Genomic DNA, 18940 nt, shown 5'->3' with positions numbered 1-18940 from the left:
TTATCTGGCACGGGGCTGTTGGGCCAGAAGACTGGAAAGACAGCGAAGTAGAGTATATCGCATGGGGTGATTCAATGGATTGCTCGTCACTATTTGGGGCTGCCCATCAGTCATTTGATATATCGGCTTGCCGTTATCAAGGAGTTTTGGGACGTTACAGCTCTGATGCTTTATACCATGGCTTGTGAAAGAGTTGCGGTTGGAATTCCACATCCAACGGTTGTCGTTGAGATTGGAGAGTTTGGCTAGTCTCAACGTCCGTGGCATCTCAACAGACCGTTGACTGTCCCAATATAATTGGTGATTGGACTCTTTCGGCCACCTATATTTGCTGGTCTATGTATCATGTATTAAAGCGAGGATATAGGTGGTTGGACTGTAGTCTGTTGATGGGTCAAAGGACGATCATCCCACTGGAGGATGGAAGTGTCAAGCTTGAGGTGTGGATGCACTACTACATATTTCTAGACCAATGAATACTCTAAACAACCCAATATACAGCCCACGCCCGTAGGATTATTTCAAGATTATTGAACATCTGGCATCTCAACTCGGATATCGGATCACGACTTATCACGACACGCAAGGTTGAACGACACGCCCACGTCATCGCTGTGGCGGCCATGATGTGGCTGGCCAGCTGGGTCACCAGGTGGCGGGGCAAGCTCCAGGCAACCGGTCAACGAACGCAAAAGCTTACCCGACCTTCTCTTTTATAACCAGCCTGGAGTTTTCTCTCTGCAAGACACATTTGCTTCCCCCCAATCACAGAAGCCACATTGAGCGAATTGTTCACTTTCAACGTACGTTGCACCGCCACGGAAGATCAGAGCGGGACCCGCCTGCAACCCAGTGACGACACCGCACTTCAGGGCAGCCCACCTGAGCTTCCCCGAGACAAACAAGAAGCAAACCTCAAGAAAAGGAGATAACGGCACATTCGAACGACGAGCTCCATTCTGCGCCGAATTAAACCTCTCTTCCCGATTTTGGCGCCGCCGACTTCATGCATCGAGCGTCCAGCGCTTCCAGAACCACCTCGAATCACTTCCCCGCAATCCTCTTGCTGTGGTAGCGCAGCAGCAGGTCACAGCTGGCGAGGCGCTGAGCTTTATCAGCGGACGCCTGTCCATGACATAGCTTTTATCCTTCGATTCACTCATCCTATACCAACCTCGAATCAATTCTGAACAAGAAAAACCTACGCTCGAAGCCATGTCGAATAATCCCTGGGCTGATGGAGGGTCTGAAGGAGGATGGGAAGATGTTAGGCCACGCCGCGATGGACAAGCGCCCTCCGCCGATGGGCGAGATCCTCAAAGCGCCCCCGCAGCGCTGAGGCCTGGCGGCGCCTTTGCTAACTTGGAGGCGGAGGAGGAACATGCTTGGGGAGAACCAAGAAGACAACCAAGCGATGGGCAACGTCTTGAAGGAGCACCCGCCTTTCTGAGGCCAGGAGGAGACAGATCCGAGACGAACCCATTTCTACGGAAAAAGGTGCCCCAAAGTCAGGATGCGACTCCTTCGGAATCTTTCTCAAAACTCACACTTGACGAGCCCAGCACAAACCCGTGGCAACCAGCAATAGTCGGTCAGAATGCGCCGACACCACCGCCGCCACAACTGGCTCCAAGCTTGTTGGACGAGAATACCAAAGATCCTTGGGCGCCAACACCACAGCCACCTATCTCTGGATCGCCGGCCTTGGTATCACTGCCCTCGGGCCGAGAATCGCCAGCTTGGGACGAGGATCCTTTAGGAAAGAGCAACAAACCTCCTACCCCGCCTATGAAGCTGACGGAGGAGCTCACCGGAGATACCCATGTCTGGGATGAGATAGGAGATCCGAGCAAGGGCAAAGCCAAGGCTGCAGGAGCTGGATCAGCATCACCCGATGACTGGAACTTGATAGACGCAGAGCCCTCGACAAGCTTTTCCAAAGAATATACAGAGGATAAACCACCTCTGCCGCCTAGACAACCGACAGAGCCGTCCGCCTGGAAACCTTCACGAGAGCCGGTAGACGGTAAGACCGAGACATACCAAATCAAGAACATCCGATGGCACGACGCGACCTCATCACAGAACCCTCGGACATCACCTATCCTGATCCAGAACGCGAATGGACCTTGTCCGCTTGTGGCGCTGGTGAACGCCCTGACTATGACAACACCTGCCGATATCGAGGACACGGCCCTGGTCCAAATCCTACGCTCTAGGGAGCAAGTCAGCTTGAATCTGCTTCTGGATGCTGTCTTTGATGAGCTAATGTCGCCCCGGAGGACCAGCTCTGAAGATGCCCTTCCTGATGTGTCAGACCTGTATGCTTTCTTACAGAGCTTGCATACAGGCATGAATGTCAACCCACGTTTCGTACCAACGGAGAGTATGGTGAATGCCTACAAGCGGACGTCGCTGACACATTTGCACCCTACGGAACGTGGTGATTTGATACCAGGAACCTTTGAGAACACGGCCGAAATGGCCCTTTACGCTACATTTTCGATCCCTCTCATCCATGGATGGTTGCCACCCAAGTCAGAGCCTGCGTATGAATCACTGGAGCGACAGGCCGCTTCATACGAGGATGCGCAGAACCTGCTATTTCGAGAGGAGGAGCTAGAGGAGAAGCTATCAGATCCAGACGTTGGCCTCACCGAGTCAGAACAGCAGCTTTACCAAGATGTTATGATTATCAAGGAATTTCTGGAGACCTCGGCTACTCAGCTCACGCACTGGGGCATCGAAGTCATCGGCAAGGCTATCCGGCCTGGCACCTTTGCCATTTTGTTTCGAAACGACCACTTCAGCACGCTCTACTGTCATCCACAGTCGATGCAACTTCTCACACTGGTTACAGACGCAGGCTTCAAGACCCACGAGGAAATCGTATGGGAGACGCTATCTGATGTCAACGGAGAGAGCACCGAGTTTGTATCGGGAGATTTCCGCGTTGTCAGCCTTAGTGGTGCTGTTCCCGGAACAAGTGCAGGAAACTACAACAGCAACGATGGAGGAGAATGGACAACGGTGCAGAACAAGCGCGGCAAGGCTCGACATGAGGATGAGCCTCCGATGAGTCCTAGTACTGAACAGGAGGATCGAGACCTGGCTCTTGCATTGCAGCTACAAGAGGAAGAAGAGGAGAGACATAGAGCAGAGGAGGCGCGCCGGCGGAGGGAGAGTATACTTTCGGAGCAGTATATTGAGCAACAGGCTCGACAGTCGGGACCTGCGAACCGTGGTGGCCGAGGGGGCCATGGCGACCAAGCTGGTCGAGGGGCTCCGAGGGGTGGAGGCGTCACCAGACAAGCCAGTGGTCTCGTACCGGGCCGAACCAGTTCTTCCAGTGCACCAACGACAACCATGGCCACCGCACAGCCTCGACCTGCTCAGCAAGTAGTCCGCTCTCTCATTCCTCCTCAGCGACAGGGCGTCACACGACCCGCCGAGGAAGCGGGTGAAGATGCACCTCCTTCTTACGAGCAGGCAGCTCAGGACCAGGTGTATCGGCCGCCGGTAGGCCATCCGAGCCATGCTGACAGCAGCGCCAGCATCTCGAGGCAGTCTACAAGGACGGGTTCGGTATCTATGGGACAGCGACAGGTGGGCCAATCTGCAGGCAGACGGCCGCCCGTTAATCCCGCGGCGGTGATTGGGAACAGTCAATCGCAGTCTAAGGATAGGGACTGCGTCGTCATGTGATGAATTACAGAAGGGTATTTGGAGTTTGGCGCGGGAACATGTATAGCACGGTGCTATTCAAGGCATGAATTGACAGGCGAGTTTGACTCGTACTTGAAGCCGTCACCCTTTGCTTGCATCTCCAGACCCTTGTCAGAGACGACTCCACCACGCATCCTCTACTGTACGGCAACTAATGATTACGAAAGAGAAATGTCGATTATGGAATGCTTAAGTGATTTGTTTGAAAGATGGTGGCGTTTTTAGGGAACCAGGTATGGGAGAGATTGTTCAGCTATACCTTGGAGTTGAAGTGAGATTGTGTATCTCAATATTTTCTTCATGCTCCTAAACACCTTTTGTCACAATGGATTGTAATTTTATACATCTTGACCCGGGTATCCCTTTCAAAAACCACACAACAAGAATCTACCTCCTTCGAGTCCGCGTCGCTGGCTTGGGCGCAGGCGCAAACGCATCATCATCCGAGATCTCATCATCGCTAATCTCTACAGCCTTGCTCTGCGTGCCACTAGCCTGCGACTGTGAAAAGTTTAGTTTTGTCTGCCGCGTGCCTTTAGCAGCTCCTCTCTTTGCCGCCGTCGTCGTTGTTGCCTTGGTGCTTCTCGTTGCTGCGGCGCGGCGGGTTTTTGGTGGTGGTGGAGGAGGAGCGGGTTCTTCTTCTGACTCCATTACTACATCTTCTTCTTCCTCTTCTTCGCTGTCTTCAAAGGGCTTGCGGCCGCGTCCTCTTGCGGGGGCTTTTCGTGCTGGAGCTGCTTTGGTGGTGCGTGTTGCTCGCTTAGCAGGCTTCTTTGGTGGCTCCTCATCCTCATCCATCAGATCGACATCCTGCTGGACCGCTGCCTTGCCTCGACCTCTTGCAGTCTTGCGTGCAGGTGCAGGTGCAGGTGCAGCGGACGCACGTGCGGAGCTCGCACCCTGGTCGGCAGCAGCATCCTCGTAGGTCCAGGCGTCTGGTTCGTTCTCCCAGCTGCCGTCAAAGTCACTGTCCCATGTAGCGGGCTTTGGTTTAAGAACCCGCTTGCGTTCCGCTTGGGTCGTGGGGGCCCCGCTCGCTTGCTCCTGCTCGATCCTTGTTCGGTATATCTCCATGGCGCTGTTAAGATCCTCGTCATCAGATTCTAGACCCAGCATCTGTCGGACTTGACCAGTGAGGTGTTCTGATACAAACAGCTCCATTGCATGCTTGTCGTCCTTGGTCACAAACTGCGTTACAGCGTCACCAAAGGGACCTTGTGGGAGAACCTTGAGGGATTGTGCTGAGAGAAAGTCCTGGACTAGACTCTCGACCTTGACTGCGTCGCTACCGTCAGCCAGGGCCTCGAGAGCGTCCGGGTTCACCGCAGTTGTCTTGCCTGCAAAGTGTTAGTAACCATTCGTCATCAAAGCTGAGAGAAACTCACGTTGTGACGTCTTCTTGCGGTAAAAGTAGACAACGTCATTCGTGTTGGCCACCTTTCCGACAAAACGATTCGAGAATCGCTGGGGGTTCTCAATCTCAAACTGTCCGCCATCTGTTGCTGTGTACTCCACCTTGAGTCGAATCAAGGGGAGCGGTCGTTCTTCTAGAGCCTCCTCATCTGTCTGGATCGCCTCCCAATCGGCGTTGGCCTCTTCAATCATCTCCTCGACCACTTCCATCAGCTTGCGCGTCACCTCTTGGCGGTTTTCCTTCTTTTTGTCAAGTCCCTTGAAGTTCTTATCTTGCGAAAGGACGAGTTCTCGGGTGACAAAGGGCCGCACAGACTTGAGCGGAAGCTTCTCAACCTTGAAATCTTTGCCTGTGACGCTGAGAATAGCGACATGCTTCTGGACGGCTTCGCCGGGTACCAATGAAGTGGCAACCGAGGAGCCAGGCTGCATGACATGAAAGCCTGTCTCTGGGTTCTGGGTAGGATCAATCAAGCATTCATGCTCGTGACCCCATACGACAAGATCCAACCAGTCAGGAAGGACATTTTCGGGGAGATATGAGGTAGCCGTGTGGGCATGGTGGTTTTGGTGGACGGCCAAGAGGTTGAACCAGTCTGGGCTCTGGGGGCTAGGGTGAAACCACTTGACCTTGTGGTCTCGAAATGTTCGAAACATTCGCTCGTCTCGGACGTTACTCAACCCAAAGAGGGCCAGTCTTGTAAGACCCTTTTGGAGGAGGATGGGCTTCGCTTGGATATTATCCGCCTCGGGAACCCGTCCAAAGTAGTTGAGCAGTCCACTCGCCTGCAAGAGGTCAAGTGAACAAAAGTTGCCCTCGCCAGAGGGATCGTCGTGGTTTCCATGAATGGAGAAGACGGGGATGGAAATGTTGATATCGGGGTCTTCGTAGTTGACGTGGGGGAAAGCGCCTTCGAAGACGGACGCAGCATCGGATTGAAACTCGAGGGGGCAGGGCTTCATGCCAAGGCAATTCTGTCGAAGGGTTCGCATGACTTGGTAGAGTGACTTTCGGGAGGGCTTGTTGTCGTGGAAGAGATCGCCGGCAAGGAGAACCATGTCGACCTAGGTATGTTAGAAGAGGATGATAGGTAATTGACTGTTCGTCTTACATCTTCAGTACGGGCGAGATTCAAGATCTCGTCAAAGGTACGCCAACTGTCATCCTTACGAATGGGGTCTCGTTCTTCGTATCCGACATGGTTATCGGTTGCAACGAGGATGCGGATCGTGTCCGCCTCTGCGGCTGTGAGCTAAGGATAGTGGAGGAAGAGTAGATGGACACATACCGGTGAATTCGGGCATCCTGGAGGTTCCGTTGGAGGCTCTTGGATGTTTACCAAGGCCAATAAAGTGTCAAGGTGTGGTGGATGTGCTTTACACGGGTGCCTAGGTTGGGAGACGCGAGGAGGTGAGCTAAGGGTGACGCGACCAATTGCGAAGTCACGTGATGGCCCGCCCATCCACTCCTCCAGCTTAGCTCCAGCTGGATGATGTGACGGCTCACCTTTTCGAGCGCCCACGCAGCTTCTGGATTGGACAAGGATGATTCCAGACGTTGGGACTAAAAAAAGAGGGCAGCCCATTTAATTTTCGATTGGGGCGGGCGCGCGGGATCTTGCAGCGGGAGGAGACACATGCTGGGCCCCTTGAGGCAAGCTCGCTAAGGCAGGGAAATATTGGGGAATGGCATCAGGTCAGCTCTTGTTGACACTGTTCTTTCGGACCCGTTCCGCAAGGGTGACATGTCTTTTTTTTTCGTCCCGTCATTGTCTCTGATGGATTGTGACGCAGGGGGATGCGCGATGTCACCTTTGCCACGTTGAAGGGTATGGAGAAAGCTGGTTGAGGATGAGCTTATCAATGCAACTTATTATCTGGCATTGCTGATCTTCGTGTTTAGGTGGACTTGGGACTTGACGATATCACGGCGGTACAGGCGCTTCTAAAGACACAATGGACAACAGGAGTCAACACGTCAACCCCTCTCTCTGGAACCGAGCCCTGGTCCCAAGATGGCACCCGTCTTGACATTTGACAGGTCAGACAACTCCAAGCCACGTCCCTCGCTAGCCATCAAGAATAAGACCACCACATGGCGGCAAGTGGACCCTTTTCAGCACGCCCCCTTTGACCATCGCTTCTCTCCCCCCCTGCTTCTCGTTCCTGACCATCCCGATCCCCCTCGTTCCCAACGGCGCGGCATATTTTTTTGTTTTTTTGCGATGTGTGTCTTGCTTTTGCTTTTTGACAATGCAACCAGACTTATATAAACTCTCGGGAGGGCCCGTCGCGTCGTGTGTGGCTCCCCCCCCGATGCTGTTTTGCATATCACGACCCAGAGCCTCGGGAACAGAACATCATCTTGTACTTCACTCAAGACCAGGCCGGAACCTGGACAGAAACGTGCTCTCGTGGCGCCAGACTGAAGAGGGTCACCATCTGGCCATGATCCCAGCGTCCCAACTACTAGACTCGCGCTCGGGACCGTCTGTGCCCCCTTCCGTCATCCATATCCATCCTTATCCTGCAGCTCCCGGACCTTTTGCCCTCTTGTCCCTGGCTCCTTGTTGGTTCGAAACCACGTCTTGGATTTGATTTAACACTGCATAAACAAAACCCATTGGTTTGACCAGATTGCTCAGATCCCCTCATCTGACCCCCCCCTCTCTCGCTAACCTGCTTTTGTTCTCTTGCGGCTTGGCTTGCAGTCCCCCTCTTCTTCACTCCCTCAGCCCAAGGTCCGTTCGCGAGCCGCCATCTTACGATACTCGATACTCCCGCGATCCACTTGCGCCTTTGCGCATCGACTACTATTTCTCTCGTCCACTTCCGCTGCATCAGTTCCAGCTTGATTATCTTTTATCTCATCTGACTTTATATAGCCAGTTCCTGCAGCTTATTGCTCCAAAACATCTTCTTCTCTTCCCGTTCATATCCAAGTTACCCCGGCTTCACAAGTCGCATCTTTCACCCCGCGCTTCTCTCTTATAACCCCCGATCCTTGATCAAAGCCTCAATCACATCCAATCGTACCACAGGCATGCATCTCGTCGCCAGGATCGACCGGGATTTCCTCCACGGAGGGAATTTCTGGTCACACAAGAACCCAGTCTTTTCCATCGAGATCCCCTTCTTCTGGCGCAGACGCCCGCGCCTGTCTCTGGGAGATCTGCCCGTTGAGATCTTTGCCACCATCTGCCGCAACCTATGCGCCCACTGCCAGCGCCAGCACGTTGTCGATCTCCCCCCTGACGAGATCGAGTGCGCCCTCGAGGCTCAGCAGGCACTGTCGCGGCTGAGCCGCACGTGTCGCCGCTTCCGCAACGTTGCCCAGCCTATACTCTTTCACTGCTACCACTCGGGGAGACAGCCTGATCTGTCGACAAGCCCCGACTGGTGGGGTGATACTGAGGCCAGGAGGCGTGAGATTGAGACTCTCGAGACCTTTCTGCGCACACTCCTAGAGAGGCCGGACTTGGCCAAGGAAGTCCGCGCCCTCGCCTTCTTTGCGCTTAGAGAAGTACAAGCTCGCGAGGTATCACCCGAGACACAAGCTCTCTTCCGACAAGCAGGTGAACGTGCTGGCTTTCGGGCTCTGCCTTCGTATGACCATGTCGAGCCCAAGTGGTTACAAGAGGCCGCCATCATGGCTGCGCCCTTCCTTGAGCAACTACTCATCTACCGGTCGTCATCAGAGGGCTTGCAGTACTTGAGAGACTCACCCTTCTACCTGCCCAACCTCAAGTATCTGGTGCTGCCTGGCCAGGGCAAATACCCCGACGAGTGCTGCCACATCCAACAGATGCAAGACGTCCTGGCCAAGGCACAAAACCTTGAGGTGCTGGCAGCCAGCGATGCTGACTGTGGAACTGATATCCCCCTCCGTGAGCGCTTCCGCACAGAGCCGTGGGATACAGCCCTCTCAAGTCTCCGTCGCCTATCACTCCACGGCCTAGATCCCGACAACCTGGCCAAGATCCTCCGCCGTAGTCCTGTCCTAGAAGACCTAGAGTACTTTTGCGACATGGACAAGTACACCGTGCTTCAGCACGACCACCTCAGCCCTGTTCGTCAGTCATTACGGCGGTTGTGTTACACCAGCACAACATGGGAGCACACAAGCGGCGGCGCCGATGACATGATAGAGCAAATATCCATGTTTCTGCGCTGGGACACGTCTCTCCGCGCTGACTTTAGCTTTGTCGATTTTCCGCGCCTTGAGATTCTCGAGGTTGAGCAGCTCCTCCTCTACGGACCTGTGTTTGATGATGAGGAGCGGTGGCAGCGGTTTGATGGCATGAAGGAGATTGGTCCCGAGATCTTTATGGCTAGTCTGCCCTCGTCATTACGCATCCTACACATCGGTATGGTACTCGCCTGGCCAGAGCTCCACCGCGATCTCCTAGGCATGACAGAGAAGCTATACCGGTTCCAAAACCTGAGCGTCGTGGCCGTAGACCCCTACGAAGCACCTCCCCCCGAACAAGTCCGAGAGCTCGAGGACGCATTCGCGTCAAAGGGCATCGTGTTCCGGATAGGACAGACGACACAGGTGCCCTTTGGGAGGGGTATGCTGGGCGTGAGGCCGGGCCACCCGGAGCCTCTCGGGGGTCAGGATCTGCGGTTTCCCTTGGATCATAGGAATCCGGGGCATTGGGACTTTTTGGATTGGTAGATGTGGTGTTTGTAAGAGTAGTGGTTTCATGGTTTAACGGTACATGTAGTAGGTAGCGAAAACTGCTTTTGAATGGACATTTGTCTATTGCACATTATGTATGAGGAGTCTAGTCATCATGTATAAAGAGTCTAGTTAGTATGTATGAAGAGCCTAGTCAAGTATAACTCATGAGCAAGTGATGAAAATGTTGGCGCTGTAGAGTTGTGATGAATATGGATTTTATATACAGCATTGTTTATGCTATCTTTCGATATCAGGCTCTTCCCGCTTTTAATCCTTGTCCCATGTACGTGATGCTCACCATCACTCAGCAATGTCGGCTGGCATTATTAGACCAATCATTAACGAGAACCGAATCCAATTGAAAGGATCAGTCGGCAATGTATTCCTAAGTGATATGTTGAATAAAAACTCGCAGGGTGAACGGACTAGACCGCGTTTGAGTTGGTGATGACTCTGAAGCACTTGGTCGGAAGTGTTGTTAACGGCACATTTTCATACTCGCCAAGCAAAAAGGGATTGTTTAATACATATATGGGAGTTGAAAAGTATAGAAGTCTAATATTAAGCTGCTTGCCCGTCAGTGAATGTCTGTGCCATGGCATATAAACTCCCTTGTGGATCAAAGTCAGTATCGCAGTGTGGGCCACCGGATGTCTCGCACTTTTATGACGAACCATGAGTGAGTTTTAATCATTGTCACTTCTCAGATGGCTATACTTGATCTTCGGGGACGGTGATGCCCACAGCGACAGGGTTGTTGGTGGATAACTCGGCAAGTGTTTCGTAGTTGTATGTCACTGACACAACTTCACCAGAAACAACTCTACCCCAAGGGAAACATTGGCCAAGCCAACTGCCGCTTCATCATGCCGCAATTCATTCTTTTTGAGAAATTCTGCGAGGATCAGCTGTTCACGGCCTTATTCACATAGTCTGGCCGAATACGCGGATGGGCAACTAACTAGTCACTGGCTCGCTTGTCGATCTATGCCCACCGAGGTCGTAACTGGGCATTTGCCAACGCAAGTTACCATTTTATCGGAGAAATAGTTTTGTCGGAGAATTATCAAGTCGTATTAAGTTCTTTGGAAGAGTACTCATATGATCATTCTATGTATACAGAGTATGTCTGCGTGAGGTCGTTGGGCGGGAATGTGTTTATAGTGTGGATGATGGCTGATGAGGCACCTCGGCCACAACAGCTCTATTTTGAAACATTCTGAAACATATTTCAAATGCTAATTAAACAAGCCTACAACTTCGATCCGTATATACAGCTTGTACAAGTCCTTCCATGATTCTCCGAAGCCCCGAAGATGACCTCAACCCACGGAGAATTACATCGTCAGTTGAGGGGTAAAAACCGGCTCACATCATCGGCACCAGACTCGAATCCCATGAACCATCGGTCAAAGCAACCACTTCAAGACCCAATCCGAAGCACCCCATGGGATCAATTCCGCGCCGGAGCTTCTCCGCCATTGGAGGGTCGCCGATTCTGGGGTAAACTGGGTCGGGGGCCCCTCTCCCCGCATCCACTTGTGACAAAGATCGTCGTCTTTCAACACCATCAATGGACATCGTCAACGGCCCAACGCCGGCGTCACTACGTCATTCGCAGGTGATGGGTCCTTCCACGAGGCCAAGCAGATGTTTCTATCCCCACTTGTTTGTCCCCGCAAGTTGGGTGAGTTTCTGGGGTAGTTTGGGAGCGTGACTTTTCGTTTCCCCGCGAGTTCAGGTTTTTTCAATAATGTCGAGTCGGTCCGAAATCATTGGGATTGACCGATGCGGAATATTGCCGTTGTAGTTAACGGCATTGACGTTGCAAGTGTGCGAGATGGACTATATATCGTCCATGAAACCATTGAAGTTGTGATGCAAGCACAGCAGTGAGCTTCCAATGTGTCCATCATGACAGCCTCGGTTACTTTTATGCAGCTCTTTTTGGCGTCTTTGGCTGTTGGCCAGCAAGTCTTCTTGCCTGCTGAAGGTCCAACGACTCGTACTCAATGCAAAGCCAGCACCAAGACGAGTGAGCCCAGATACACATATACTCCTTTCAGTTACACCCAGACAGACACTGTCAGATATGCTACCTCAGTGCCTTCTCCGACTACGACAACAACATATGCTGCGCCCCCAGAGTCATTGACAACTCTGTTGCCCTCTCTCTCCTTCACAACCTGGGGCAAATGGGATCCCAATGCAACGACCAAAGCCTCGGACACTGATGATCCCTATGGGCAGGCAGCATGGACTGCCCTCTGGGAGCACGCAAACCCTCCCAACTTTACCGAAACGGCCGTGTACAGCACGACCGTATCTCCTACCCCTATCCCGAGTGACGAGCTCGTGCTGCCTCCGCGAGACTACTTTGGCCCGAGCGACTGCTACAACTTCCCCAAGAACTTCTCTTTTGGGGTCGCCAGCTCGGCTAGCCAGATTGAAGGGGCCACAGCTGAAGAGGGCAAGTCGCCTTCTCTCATGGATATTCTCGTCCGAGACGCCCGGCCCAAGTCGTACGTGACGAACGAGCATTACTATTACTACAAGCAAGACATTGAGAGGGTGGCGGCCATGGGTGCCAAGCACTTCTCATTTAGCATCGCGTGGACTCGAATTCTCCCATTCGCGCTGCCGGGAACCCCCGTGAACCAGGAGGGCATTGACCATTACAACGACGTGATCAACTTTATCCTCGAGAAGGGCATGGTGCCCGAGGTGACCCTCCTCCACTTTGACACTCCCCTTCAGTTCTTTGGCAGCAACCTCAGCGTGGCTGCCGACCCCCCACTGATTGGGTACGTCAACGGTGGCTACCAGAATGAGACATTTCAGGACGCCTTTGTGCACTATGCCAAGGTGGCCATGACACACTTTGCTGACCGCGTTCCCGTGTGGTTCACCTTTAACGAGCCGCTGCTGTATTCGTACAATGCCAAGTCGGTCTACAACGTGGTCAAGGCCCACGCGAGGGTGTACCACTGGTACAAGGAGGAGTTGAAGGGGCAGGGCAAGATCTCCATCAAGTTCAACAACAACTTTGGTGTTCCACGTGATCCAAAGAGCGAAGTCGACGTGTACGCTGCGGATCACTTCAACTCGATCCAGCTCGGACCCTTCTGCAATCCGATTTTCCTGGGGCAAGACTACCCTGACTCGTTCAAGCAGACGTTTGAAGACTACGTGCCCCTCAGCAAGGAGGATCTCGACTACATGGGCGGCACGGCCGACTTTCTTGGCATCGACCCGTACACTGCCACGGTGATTGCGCCCCCGGTGGAAGACGACAAGGAGAGCATCCTCGAGTGCGCCGGGAATTCCTCGTCGACCTACAGGCCCTACTGCGTGAATCAGACGACGACCAACGTGTTTGGCTGGGACATTGGTTACCGCTCTCAGACTTACGTTTACATTACCCCTACTTACCTCCGCAGCTACCTGAACTATTTACATAATACCTGGAGAACCCCTGTCGCCATCACCGAGTTTGGGTTCCCCGTGTTTGGGGAAGCTGACAAACAGCTCGTGGATCAGCTATTCGACACGCCGCGGAGCATCTACTACCTGAGCTTCATGTCCGAGGTGCTCAAGGCCATCTGGGAGGACGGGGTCGAGGTGGTCGGGGCGTACAGCTGGAGCTTTGCGGATAACTGGGAGTTTGGGGACTATGACGCGCACTTTGGCATTCAGACGGTGAATCGGACGACGCAGGAGAGGAGATATAAGAAGAGCTTCTTTGACCTGGTTGATTTCATGAAGGCGAGAGGTGTAGAGTAGAGTAGACGGGGGGTGTGGAGGAGAGGCCAACCGGGTGTTGGGTGGGCCTTGCACGGTCACTAATTTGGTTTAGGAAACGTCTATCATGGCGGTTCAAGGGTGTTTTTGACGATAGGGAGAAAAAATTGCGTGAGAGTTGATGATAGCAGAAACAAACTTTGAATAGAAGATATAGTATGAAAAACTCTGAATCAGCCTAACTCATGCGGTGCGGCAATTTCAATGATTCGCTGTCGGACCGGGACCTCACTATGTAATCGTCCGTCCGCCGCGCGTTGGGCGTAACGGGCGAACGTGGGCCCCGGGTCTGGAAGCAATCGCAATCTTAATCACAAGCCAAGCTTTGCTCCGGAGGCCAGATCCGGCCCCGGATCCCGAAAGAAGGAAACCTCGCGCCGGGGGGAGGTTCGGGGTCTCCGGGAGGAGGAGTTCTTGCTGTTCTCTCCGCACTTTGAATGCATCTACATGGGGTTCCAATTGGGGTTTTAGCTAATAATAAGGTAACAGTTATGTTTAAACAGAGGCTTGATGCTAGCGCGCAGAAGCCGGTTTTGTCGTTTGGAGGTTAGGGGAGGGGAGGGGGAATTTGTTGGTCGGAGTGAACAAGGGAGACGACTACGACGCGCGCGTTATGTGGAGATTCTCTCTCTGGATAAGACATGAATGGATGGTCCTGGTTGGATCCCTTGTCCTTGGAGGCAAGACCAAGAGATCCATGGTGCGGAGAAGAGAAAGATGAATGGACCGTGGCCCGTGCTAGAGATAAAGATCACGAGAACAACATGCAAATTGTTGGCAGGGGATGAAGGAGGAAAGCCCAGGGGTGTGCCTCACTGGACGGAGCCCGAGAAGGAATGAGAAGGGCTTCTTGGTCAAATCAGAGCTCGTACAAACCCTGGCCTCGTCTCCCCCAACAGGCAGGTTGGTAAAGAGGCTGGCATCATTGCATTGCAACGGTCCACTCACCTTCTTACCCCGCAGGACAAGACGGCAGATAGGCATAGGCTGACTGGCAGATAAACAACCCGCCAAGACCGCAGTAAGACCGGGGGTTATCAACGACCGAGCTTTGTCAAGAAGTGAATGGGAATAGGAGGATGGATATAGCGCACCATGGGACCAACAGAGAGGCAGAGATTCCATATGGACCTGCCCGAAACGGAGAAGGCGGTGCGATAGCGGTGGGTACTGCAGTTACTGTGCTGCCGTGGTAATATCTCGCTCGTAGTGGAGGAGGAGGGCCAGGGCAGCAGGGGGGATCACTCACAGTCAAGGAAAAGCTTATCTCCAAGGTTACACTTGGACAGAGCAACGAACCAAAGAAGCCGTTCTAGAACTGCGCTAAGCACCAAGAAGGGATCGTCTTCTTTTCCCAAGAAGCCTTGGCGATCACTTGCCGAAAGCTGCCTTGGCTTCGGGCGAGCACTTGAGACACAAGTAGGCTACAGAGTTTTTTACTCTAATCTGCCCTGCGCCCGAGTTTGCTGTGGAAGGAAGATGCTCGTGTGCTGAGACGGGTAGAATGGCTTATTATGCATTGTGGACGTTGCACATGCACACACGGCACGGGCTGAGTAGAGACATGCATGTAACAACGCTGCTGCCTCTCTCGCGAGGCACACACACATCGCCACAGAGTTGCACATTGACCAGGGGATCTGCCCATTCTGCTCTGCTGATCAGCGACAATCCAGGAAAGGTTTCTCACCCTTGACCCCGTCCCGGTTTACGTTATGGATCGTTGTCCGCCTAGGGTTCCATCAAGAGAGAGTGCACACTCCCCTCGATGACGAGCGAGGAGTCTTGGCGGAGAGGACGACTCGAGGACATGTGGATGTTGGTTGGTCGTGAGCAGGGCAAAAGGGCATGGGTGAATCCTCCCTTTCACACGCCCCTCGGTTACTGACAGCTTTTTCTGAAGGAGAAGCCGACAGTGAAAGGGTAGGCAGTCTGGGGTATTAGGTAATTCTCTGCGACAAAATAAACAAGAGAGAGATCCTACGAGTCAAGGTAGGGAAGGGATCTTCGTTCTCTATTTAGACGACAGGTCCCCTCCTCTTGTCCTCGTTTCTTCTCCTCCCTTCGTTGTGTCACGTCAAGGGTCCTCTCATCTTGGATCGCCATTCACCCTCAAACGTCGTTGTCTTTCTCATCTGGCCAAGCCCTTGGCTTTTTCTTGTTCCTGTCAATAAAGACTCTTGGCCTCTTGGCCTCCCCAACCTTGGCAAGCTTGGCTACTTCGTTCTCCAACTTGGAGTAAAACAGAATTAAACCATGGCTTCCAACGACGTCGAAAAGACGGACATGGGCTATGATGCCAGCATGCCCACCGAAAAGGTCGAGCGCGGCGACCAGGACCTGCACATCCGCGGTCTCGAGACGAGCGCCGAGACGTCGCTGCAGCGTGGTCTCAAGGCACGACACATTACCATGATTGCCATTGGCGGTGCCATTGGTACAGGTCTGATTATCGGTACCGGCAAGGCTCTCGCTCAAGCTGGTCCTGGTTCTGTCTTTATCTGCTACACCATCATTGGTTTCGTCGTCTTCCTCGTCATGGCTGCTCTTGGTGAGATGGCTGCTTGGTTGCCCATGTCTGCTGGTTTCACTGGTTATGCTTCTCGGTTCTGTGATCCTTCGCTTGGTTTTGCGCTCGGCTGGACGTGAGTATTTGAAACACCAATTCTCAATATTTGCTGACAGGTTCTAGATACTGGTTCAAATACATCATCGTCACGCCCAACCAATTGACGGCTGCTGCTCTCGTCATCCAATACTGGGTCCCTCGAGAGACGGTCAATCCAGGTGTATTCATCGCCATCTTCCTGGTCATCATCTGCGTCATCAACTACTTTGGTATTCGATTCTTTGGTGAGCTCGAGTTCTGGCTCTCGTCGTTCAAGGTCATCACCATCTGCGGCATCATCCTCTTCTCCCTGATCGTCGCCCTCGGCGGCGCCCCTGATGGTGACCGAAGAGGTTTCCGATACTGGAACAACCCTGGGTAAGTTGACTCTGCTCACTTCGCTAGACACAACTAACCCGTCTCAGTGCCTTCAAGCCTTATATCATGGAGGGCGACGCTGGCAAGTTCCTCGGTTTCTGGTCCTGCATGGTCAACGCCACCTTTGCCTACCTGGGTACCGAGCTCGTCGGTGTCACTGTCGCCGAGGCCCAGAACCCCCGCAAGACCATCCCCCGCGCCATCAAGCTCACCTTTTACCGAATCCTCTTCTTCTACTGCCTCTCGGTCCTCCTCGTCGGCATGATCGTCCCCTACAACTCCCCCGAGCTCAAGTTCGCCAACGAGTCCAAGAAGAACAACGCCTCGGCCTCGCCCTTTGTCGTCGCCGCCAAGATCGCCGGTGTCAGCAGCCTGTCCCACGTCATCAACGCCTGTATCTGCGTCTTTGTGTTCTCCGCCTCCAACTCGGATCTGTACATTGCCAGCCGTACCCTCTACGGTCTCGCCTCTGACGGTTCTGCCCCTGCCATCTTCAAGAAGACTGACAAGCACGGCGTGCCCATCTACGCCCTCGCCATGTCGGCTTGCTTTGCCCTGCTCGCCTTCATGAACGTCTCGGACGACTCCACCAAGGTCTTTGGTTACTTTGTTAACCTCACCACCATCTTTGGTCTCATGTCCTGGATCTCCATCCTCACCACCCACATCTTCTGGTGCCGAGCCCGCAAGGCCCAGGGTCTCGCCAACGAGGCCCTCCCCTACGTGGCTCCCTTCGGCGCAAAGGGCTCGTACGCCGCGCTGTTTATGTGCATCCTCGTCGCCCTGACCAAGAACTACGACGTCTTTGTCGGCGGCAACTTTGGCAAGGAAAAGTACAAGACCTTCATCACTGGCTACCTGGGCATTCCCGTGTACCTGATCCTCATCTTTGGCCACAAGATTGTCACCAAGTCGCGCGGCATCAAGCCCCACGAGGTCGACTTTTACACTGGCAAGGACATTATCGACCGTGAGGAGGAAGAGTTCCTGGCCCGCAAGGCGGCTCTCCGCGAGGCCGAGGGAGTTAAGCGCGGCAACTGGTTCTACAAGACTTTTGTCTCTTGGCTGTTCTAGACGTCTTTATGTATATAAACGTGTGGTCTATGTGTGGTAGAGGTGGATGTGTTACGTATATGAGAGAAGCCTGTTTCCTCAGGCGATGAGCATATGTTCATGTAGCGAATCACAACTTGCCGTTTCTCATCCAAACGGCTTCTTAGCGCTGAAGCTTTTGTGTCCGTAACTTGCCCGAGATTGCCTATTTCGGCACACCCCAAGTCGGCAACATCAGCCCCACAAGAGTGCCGAGACCGCCCGGAGCACCGACTCCGTCGTGGCATGTTGTGGGTATGCGGCTACTTGACTTGTCACTAACAGATGGTGTGCACTCCTTATCGTGGCAGAGATTGATATTTATTACACTGTATTACGATACAAGTGAGGTCATCCCGTTGACGAAACATCCCCTTGCTGCCCTTCGACATCATCTCAACACCCGGCAAGGTACTTGCTCTAATTCTCGGTAATGGTGATGGTTCTGGTGAACTTTCCGTCGACGCCTTGAGCGGAGCTACGCGCGTCGTTGGCCTGCGATCCACTGAGAGTGTTGATGATGGTGCCGGTGAAATCCTACCAATGTTAGTCGATGCCTGATTCGACGGTATTGGAGACTTACATTAAACGCACGCTTGGTGAGTGCAATGGCGATGCGAAAGGGAGTGCCGACAATGGGAAAATCGCCAAAGATGTTGGCTTTGTCGAGGAAGGCATCGAGCAAGTCGCTGAAAGTGTTGGACAGCTTTGGCTATGTGAGCTTCAATTCCTCCTTCATATTTGGAAATTACTTACCTTCTTAACAGAAGCAACGATTTGATCGCCGTCCTTGCCATCAAACGTACCCTTGGCAGCGCCAGTGAGCGATCTGCCAACGTCAGTTGTGAGACGGGTAACATCCCTCAGACCAGTAATAATGTCCTGCTCCTGTTAGAAAGACGTGCCATGCATGTTGGGGTCGAGACTTACAAAGAAGGGGCCAGAGCCAAGGATGAGCTTGGGGGCATCGGCGATGGACAGCTGACCGGCGGGCTTGATTAGGGCCTCGGTGCTCTTGGTGATGTCGTCGATGCTGCGGATGAGCTGGCCGGGAGAGATGAAGGCGTTGGCCACGGAGGCGGCGCCGAGGAGGACGAAGTTGAGAGAGAAGCGCATCTTGAAGGATCGTTGGGGTTGAAGGTGGGTGTTGAGAGATTGACTGTGGTGAAGGAGTGTATGGTTGGTGGTTGTTTAGACCAGTGGGATATTGTTGTTATTATACTAACTGTTGGCTTCTA

The 18940-nt window shown here is 53.2% G+C and overlaps 6 protein-coding genes across 6 annotated transcripts; 4 read left to right on the top strand and 2 right to left on the bottom strand.

Moving 5' to 3' along the window:
• Window positions 1-1215: 1215 nt before the first annotated feature.
• Window positions 1216-3705, top strand: NCS57_00012400 (MINDY-DUB domain-containing protein; the record flags this gene model as incomplete). The annotated part of the gene is made up of 1 exon (XM_053050216.1): window positions 1216-3705. The coding sequence occupies one exon, from the start codon at window positions 1216-1218 to the stop codon at window positions 3703-3705; it is 2490 nt and encodes an 829-aa protein (XP_052918731.1).
• A 408-nt stretch (window positions 3706-4113) lies between these two features.
• On the bottom strand, window positions 4114-6444 carry NCS57_00012300 (Double-strand break repair protein; the record flags this gene model as incomplete). The annotated part of the gene is made up of 4 exons (XM_053050215.1): window positions 4114-5063; window positions 5112-6204; window positions 6252-6379; window positions 6429-6444. The coding sequence occupies 4 exons, from the start codon at window positions 6442-6444 to the stop codon at window positions 4114-4116; spliced, it is 2187 nt and encodes a 728-aa protein (XP_052918730.1).
• Window positions 6445-8182: 1738 nt separating this feature from the next.
• On the top strand, window positions 8183-9817 carry NCS57_00012200 (uncharacterized protein; the record flags this gene model as incomplete). Its single annotated transcript, XM_053050214.1, has 1 exon — window positions 8183-9817. One exon carries the CDS (start codon window positions 8183-8185, stop codon window positions 9815-9817), a length of 1635 nt encoding a protein of 544 aa, XP_052918729.1.
• Window positions 9818-11737: 1920 nt separating this feature from the next.
• On the top strand, window positions 11738-13606 carry NCS57_00012100 (uncharacterized protein; the record flags this gene model as incomplete). Its single annotated transcript, XM_053050213.1, has 1 exon — window positions 11738-13606. The coding sequence occupies one exon, from the start codon at window positions 11738-11740 to the stop codon at window positions 13604-13606; it is 1869 nt and encodes a 622-aa protein (XP_052918728.1).
• Window positions 13607-15880: 2274 nt separating this feature from the next.
• On the top strand, window positions 15881-17684 carry NCS57_00012000 (AA-permease domain-containing protein; the record flags this gene model as incomplete). Its single annotated transcript, XM_053050212.1, has 3 exons — window positions 15881-16269; window positions 16317-16610; window positions 16658-17684. 3 exons carry the CDS (start codon window positions 15881-15883, stop codon window positions 17682-17684), a joined length of 1710 nt encoding a protein of 569 aa, XP_052918727.1.
• Window positions 17685-18122: 438 nt separating this feature from the next.
• NCS57_00011900 (uncharacterized protein) lies at window positions 18123-18872 on the bottom strand (the record flags this gene model as incomplete). Its single annotated transcript, XM_053050211.1, has 4 exons — window positions 18633-18872; window positions 18459-18584; window positions 18286-18408; window positions 18123-18239 (listed from the first exon to the last, which is right to left on the bottom strand). Exons 1-4 carry the CDS (start codon window positions 18816-18818, stop codon window positions 18123-18125), a joined length of 552 nt encoding a protein of 183 aa, XP_052918726.1. The 5' UTR covers window positions 18819-18872.
• Between the last annotated feature and the right edge of the window lie 68 nt (window positions 18873-18940).

The sequence above is a fragment of the Fusarium keratoplasticum genome, chromosome 1 (genome assembly GCF_025433545.1).
Source record: "Fusarium keratoplasticum isolate Fu6.1 chromosome 1, whole genome shotgun sequence".
In the NCBI taxonomy this organism is placed as follows: Eukaryota; Fungi; Ascomycota; class Sordariomycetes; order Hypocreales; family Nectriaceae; genus Fusarium; species Fusarium keratoplasticum.
This window is presented reverse-complemented; position numbering and strand designations above follow the sequence as displayed.